This window comes from Stegastes partitus, unplaced genomic scaffold (genome assembly GCF_000690725.1).
Source record: "Stegastes partitus isolate 25-593 unplaced genomic scaffold, Stegastes_partitus-1.0.2 Scaffold91, whole genome shotgun sequence".
In the NCBI taxonomy this organism is placed as follows: Eukaryota; Metazoa; Chordata; class Actinopteri; family Pomacentridae; genus Stegastes; species Stegastes partitus.
The window spans coordinates 673784-680777 of record NW_007577822.1 but is presented as its reverse complement, the minus strand read 5'-3'; the positions used below and the strand labels follow the sequence as shown (position 1 = coordinate 680777).

Sequence of the window (6994 nt, the reverse complement as noted above, 5' to 3'; positions counted from 1 at the left end):
AAAAATAACTAAATCCTTACATACATCAGAGCTTTTGCCCTGATTGGACTTTATTTGTCACAAGCAACAGCAGTAAAACATCTGAACACGCATAACGTAATTCTTGGAAGAGGTGTGTTCTCTCTGCCAACAGCGTCAGAGTTCACACTACGATGCTCCCATCAGCCAAAATTATTTATACTACATAGTCAAACACAAATGAACCGCGCCCAACGGGCTTTGTATGAACACACCCTACTGGCTTACTGAGCCTCTCTGGAACCAGCTCATAAAAACCTCCAAACTAACGAGCAGTGAGCTGAACGAAGCTGTTGAGATAAGCAGCAGAGCAGGAGGTCACAGCAACATCAAGATGAGTGAAAAAGATGGACCGCGCCTCAATATCTAATACGTACACAAGGACTTTTGAGCAAAAACTGGAAAGTCCTGAGGGAGCCGTTTATAGATCTGTTTTTGACTGATAAGAAATTTATACACTCTTGAAACTAACCAGAAAATGAGAAGTCAGTCTGGTGTGTCAGCTCAGCTCAGAGTTCCCTGAATGTCAACCTCTGGCCTGTGTCAGCTTTCGTGGGACTACCAAAGTCTTTCATACGTTCCTCTGCGGATATGCTGAGTGGCGAGAGACTAAACAGTGAACTGAGTTATAAGACTGGTCCTTCTGGCTGAAATAAGTCATTAAAGGACTTTCTGGTTGCATGATGTGTCATTTACATTCTGTCTTGATAACTGCCTTATCTTCACTTTATCTCTAGAAGGCAAATACTGCTCTGTCGAGATAACAGCAACGATTTCGACGTGAGTTTGCGCATGCTGTGATCTTGGTTTATTTAACACTTTATCTGATCTGATAAAATCTGGCTTTGAGGAATCCATTATTGTTCAGTGCGTCAACATGTAATGCAAACACAGGCAGAACCTGCATTGAGATAACATTTATTCCTTCTTTGTTCACCAGGTTGCAACTTAACAGAGGGACGCATTTCAGTGATCCTGCTGGTATTTTTAACTAACACCAGTAGCAGAGGTACGCTCTGTGGCAGCACACTTTAATGAATAACGATGCAGAACAGCACAACCACTGATAAAAATCCTAATTAATCTTGTCCACAGTTCAAACACATTCCTACCAGCACCCCTAACGTGCTTGATAAATACAAAAAGAAGTGTAAAAAAAAAAAGCAACTTGTAGTTTTTCAGGGAGTTAAACGCTGTCAGTATTTCTTGGCAAACAGCGTCTTGTAGTCTCGATGATAAGCTAAGCTAACAGCCTCCTGGCTGCATATTTAGGGCTAAAGATATCGATCTTCTCATCTAACTCTCAGGAAGAAAGTAAATAAACGTATTTCCCCGAAGCACAGTTAAGCTTTTCACACTTGACCATTCCTACCGTGGGTGGGTGTTCCAGGAAGTGAGCGTCTCCTGCTCGCTGCTGCTTTTCCCTTCTGGTGTATATTTGTGAGACTGGAGCTCTTCTGACCCTGCAGAGCTTGCTTCTCCTTCTCCAGACACAGCCGAACTTCTTCCAAGCACACTGGGGAGGAAGAGTACGGCCCTGACGGTGCGCTGTTACTGTAAGACAGGAGGTCAGAGATCAAGCTGCTAAAACGCAGGCCAGACAATTATTATTCCAAATACTTTAAGCTTGACTTCTGGGTATTTGCACTGTGGGGTCAAGTGGAATCATTTGAATAAAATAAAATAAGAAGCATCACTATGAATGTTTTTTTCTGCTATTTTAGTGGTTCTGAAAGACAATTTCTCAACACGAGATTACTGAAGCACTGATTAACTGCATCGCCTAAAATTCTCAATCAAACAGACCAATTAATTGTCAGCTCAGTTTAGTCTTACTTATTGGTTTGTCTCCTAATAGCTGAATCTTCTTTGTAACTGGAAGTCAACATATCCGTGGAGGGAGTTGAGGAAACGTAGCTGTCGTCTGGACAAAACGATGAAGGGAGAAGAAGAAAACATTACCGGTGGAATGAAAAGAAAACAGAACAAAGAAATAAACGATAAATCAAACAAAAGAACAAATGAAGGAATAATTAAAACAAACCAACATTCAACCAAAAAACTTAAATAAATAAAACAATGAAAAGAATTAACTTAAAAGAAAAGAGAAGCAACAAACCTGAAGTGTGGCTGCTCAGTGAGTCGGTATCTCCTGTCCATGTAGTGTGATGCGCCTCCAACGTCTGACCAGAGAGCTTCTCAAGGAGGTTCTGAAGCTCCAGCTCATTAGTGAAGGCCGAGTTCTTGTTGGACCTCCAGCCTGACAGCGTGTGGGCTTTGGGGCTGCCATCGGTCTGGGTTACGGGCTCAGTGTGTTCGTCGAGCCCAAGCCTGGAGCTACTCTTTCTACAGTTGTGCAATATATTGAAGGGACAGAGAGCAATATCTAAGAAAAAATATACAATAATAAATGTAAAAAAGTAAGGGATAAAAGAGACAGAAGATGGTATAATACTGTACTGTTTAGTGGCAGGTTTGCCATCTTCAGAATAAGAGCATGAACTGGCTCCAGAGCCGGGGCTGCTACCAGCTGACACTCCCCCAGGACGGAGCCTTTGTCTGTGCCCTCGTCTTCTGGGAGAAGTCTGTGAACGCAAAACGAAGAGGGCTGAAACAGCTAATAGCTGTGGTAGCAGATCATGGAAATCACTGGTTTATAAGTCGACCTGAAAGATTTTTACGGCCTCAAGAAGCTGCAATTATATAGTTCTGGTTACAGCAGAATGTTGAGGCTGGAAATACTGTTCACTGATGAGCCAAAACATTAGAACCATCGCCTAATATACTGCTGGTCATTCGATGTCGCCAAACCAGCTCTGAACCACCGAGGAGAGATCTCTGAAGGTGGCCTGCGATATCTGGCACTAAGACACTAGCAGCAGATCTCTGAAGTCATGTAGGTTGTGAGCTAAAGCCACCACAGACCCGACGAGGCCACAATCTGTCACCAGTTCGTGTGTTGTCCCTCCTCAGACCACTGCTGCTAAGTACTCACTGACCAGGAGGACCCCACAAGCATCATCATTTCAAAGGTGCTCTGACCCAGCAGCCTGGCCACAGTAATTTGCAACTAATTAAAGTCACTTCGGTCTTTACACCTTCTCATTTCTCCTGCATCCTGAACCTCTGACTACAAGCAGCCACTTTTACTTCCTAACACATTGAAGACGTGGGCATGTGCCACTGTAACAAGACAATCAGAGGTATCGCCTTCATCTTTGAGGTTTCATGTTCTTTTGTTCATTGATATAATACATAGAGACGAATATCACACTATTTTTTAAATGTGCTGCAGCTATTTGTTAAATGCTGATCCCCAGTCATTCATTTCTGTGTGTTCACCTCATTTTTCATGACCTCAGTCAGCTCCACCCCGAGCGGACAGTAGTGAGCCTCATCCGCTGTGAGCAGCTCCTCCTTCTCCGTCAGTGAGCAGTGTGGTGACTGCCCCCGCTCCCTCTTCTTAGGGGGATTCTGGGTATTATAGTCCTGAGGAGGTAAACTGCGAACAACGGCCAGGCTGTGGTATGCACCACAAGCCACCTGTTAGAAATAAACAGCGGTTACGACGAGAAAAAAAATGTTTTTCTTGTTTTAATGTCGCAATGAAGATATCTGAGAGTCTACCTGAATCACATGTCTGCCTGCCAAGTGCTCCACCTGGAACATAAACAGAAACGATCACAAATCTGATCATAAAAATTAAAGTGTCCTACGTCAACCTTTTAACTAATTTTTAACTAACCTACTTTACAAGATTACCTTCTGTGGTCTCCACACGGGGAAGGTGCTGGTGACCAGGCCGAGCTGGCAGCCACTACCCCACGCCCACAGCTCATTCTGGGCCGACAGCGCCAGGCTGTGCTCTCGTCCACAGGCGAGATCCACGACCCGCACCACCGCGGGAGGAACGACCTCACTGTCCACCACGCTGACTGGACTGGGCTCTGGAACTACACCAGCACAAAAATCAGCTTCATCAGAATAATCAGAACTCTAACAAAAACATGAAGAGAAGTCTTTCTTTTGAATCAGCAATTCAAAAAGTAAAATTAAAAAATGAGTCAAAACAAAAGTGTCCTGAAAATGCAAATCTTTCAAAATCAGATAAAATTAGTGGAAGTGAAAAACGATTGGCTAATTAAAAAATGGAAGTGAAAGAAAAAGAAAAAGTAGTAAGTAGTAAGAATAAAGTATGGACTGACGTACTGAGGGAAGGCAGAAGTAAGAAGGTAGGAAGGCGATAACACATGAAGGAAGGACTTAACCAACCTGTGATGTTTGTGACCGTGCCCCTCTCCGTCAGCCCACACTGTCCAGCAGTATTCTCTCCCCACATGTAGACGCTGCCCTGCTCACTCAGTGCTCCGCAGTGGAAGCCGCCAGCAGCCACACGGACCACCGTCCTCCCCAGCAGAGAGCCCTCCAGCACCGGAGCAGACACCGGGATGCTCAGGTCCCTCCATAACAGCTCTCCGAAAGAATACACCTGACCACCTGGAAGACAGAAGCAACCGAGTAGAAATGAAAAACCAGCTAAGCAAACTGAATGAAAAGCAAGGGGTTCTGGGCTTAGGATCAAATCAGGAGATCAGCACGGATATCTGTCCCTAAAGTTCATATTTACTTGCTTTTTCTGATAAAAAATAAATAGCCTAGTCAAGTTCTCATGATGCCTTTTGGTACGGATTTTGCTAGTTTTATAAAAAATACTAGTTATGTTCCTCTTGATATGCCACAACATTCTTATACAAGTTCTCAAACGACAGACACAACTATCACCCGGCCCGACTTCACCATGAACCCACACTCACCCTGTGCCAACAGGAGGCCATGATGTTCTCCCAGAGCGACCTGCAGCACAGACCGGGACAGCAGCACTCTCTCCGGGCAGAGCTGCTCATTGAAGCCCGCTGGATGCCAGATGTGGAGAAGTCCTCGCTCCGGCAGTGTGGGCGCCTGCTCATCTGCAGGACTGTGAAAACACATGTAGACTATTATATTTGGACCAGGATGTGACCAACCTGAACACAATCTGTCTAAAGTCAAACCGAGCTGAACAGTAGCACCAAACTTTGAACCTGGAAATCAGCGGCTGGGCCCAGAGACAAGCTGGCAGTCTAGTGTGGAGATTAGTTGTGGTTTAGCGGCACAAACATGAGTGAAAGATGGATTAAATTATGCCTCATGCAGCTGTCAACCAAAAATTGTTTGTTCAGCTTCTGCGGGCCTTGACATGTAGTTAGGAGGAGAACAAATCTGACTGAACAACCACAGCGTGCACAGCAGTCATGCTGAACTGGACACTTATATAGAGCAGAACCACAATGAAAAATCTCAAAGTTCAATACTCGTAAAGCTTTTATAGCAGAGTCTGACTGACGCAGATATGTACTGTGATTGAAAGTTGATTTTTTTTTTACTAGAAACGTGATAAAAAGAAAGATCATTAAACATTATTGTAACTTGAAAAGCACTTTGTACTGCAAGAATTTACTGAACATTGGTACATGCATAAACAGGGTTAACTGGTCGATCTCAGCTCAATCAGGAACACGTATGTAAGTCAGGAAAAAAAAAAAGTGCGTCTGCGTGTTCCTGTGTGTTCACCTTTCCTCTCGGTTCTCCATTACTTCAGGCTCTCCATTCCCTCAGAACCCAGAAAGCACCTTTATTAGCATTTTTTTCAAAGCCTTTCTTCTGTTCGCGCTGAATAAATCAATCCTCCGTGCCGCTTTGACGCCTCATTGGTTCACCCGGCTCCTGTTCGAGACCCAAAACAACAGACAAATACACAGTTTATGACTCGACATGGCAATAAGTCTGGCGTGTACAACACACACAAGTTTGCATATCAGTGGGTTCTGGCTCGGGATTATAACAATGCAATGCAGATGAAAGCAATACTTCCTAAAGCATACGGTCAAACTGATTGTCCACCATGCACGATCTGGTTTCATGTTAGTAAGCTGCGAGAATCACAACTGAATTCAATCAGGGAATATTTAGTCCCCTAATTATTGACTTTAACATGTTAATGCAGAAACTACATGACTGGTTAACATATAAAAATGATAATAATCTAAACATTCTCCACCTACTAGCTTTTATGGGGGCTTCCAGCTGCATCTGAAGCACTTATATTGTCAAACTGCTGTTTCCAAATTAAAAAATGAACGAGTAAAGAGGTTTTTGTTTATTCTCACTACATTAGTATTATCTGTAGTGGCATTTCTGGCATGTCCCAACAGCTCAACAACAGGATGGCTTCATGCTTTACACTCAATAAAAAGCCTATCCAAACATTACTAACCTGTTTCTGTGGAGACATGCACCACACCAACACTCAGCCTCTTATCCCTCCAAAGCTAGTCACTTTCACTCAGCCTGATAAATTAGCTTATCGACAAACACATGTACGTGCTATCCCCAAGTGAAAACAACTTTTCTTGCTTTGCATGCTACTGCCAGCGTCTTTACACATCACATAATTACCGTACCGACGCCTGAAGGTCGTTTGTCATCGCTGTAGATGCAGATAAAGCTAATAAGCTGAAGTTGGCTAGCTCGATGCTACCGCTCTGCTAAAGAAGCTAACTAAACTTACCAACCGCCGGCACGAAGTCGGCGCGAAGTGTCGGAGGTTTGTGGAGCAGCGACTCGGAATTCGTTCGGGTGATTGAAAGCAGTTGTCAGGGCAGAAACACCGAGCTATGGCATTTTTTTTGTATCTGTTCCAATCAGTGCAGCGCACTGAAAGCAGAAGTAGTCTTGACAGTTCAGTGTTGTTGGGAGGCAACTCAGCGACGGCGGCCGGGCAGGGACAAACAGGACGGAGGCGCCACACCTGTTGCTGCGATAGTGAACGACAGAGGCTCCACTACGAATTTATTTCCAGGGCTGTAGTCTGTCTGTCTCTTCAAATACTAGTTGTTTTCTTGAACTTATGCTTCATTCATAAGGCTACTCCCAAAAC

The 6994-nt window shown here is 44.0% G+C and overlaps 1 protein-coding gene across 1 annotated transcript in view; it reads right to left on the bottom strand.

The window, feature by feature from the left end:
* The window catches only part of LOC103354000 (alsin-like), a 25220-nt gene extending 18510 nt beyond the window's left edge, over nt 1–6710 (bottom strand). The window contains exons 1-12 of the mRNA XM_008277224.1: nt 6626–6710; nt 5629–5781; nt 4833–4993; nt 4291–4515; nt 3781–3971; nt 3646–3678; nt 3361–3561; nt 2479–2603; nt 2138–2364; nt 1855–1942; nt 1391–1572; nt 239–308 (exon numbers count right to left, since the gene is read on the bottom strand). Coding sequence (XP_008275446.1) covers nt 239–308; nt 1391–1572; nt 1855–1942; nt 2138–2364; nt 2479–2603; nt 3361–3561; nt 3646–3678; nt 3781–3971; nt 4291–4515; nt 4833–4993; nt 5629–5648 — 1523 coding nt within the window. The 5' untranslated portion in view covers nt 5649–5781; nt 6626–6710. The remainder of the gene's footprint in view (nt 1–238; nt 309–1390; nt 1573–1854; nt 1943–2137; nt 2365–2478; nt 2604–3360; nt 3562–3645; nt 3679–3780; nt 3972–4290; nt 4516–4832; nt 4994–5628; nt 5782–6625) is intronic.
* Between the last annotated feature and the right edge of the window lie 284 nt (nt 6711–6994).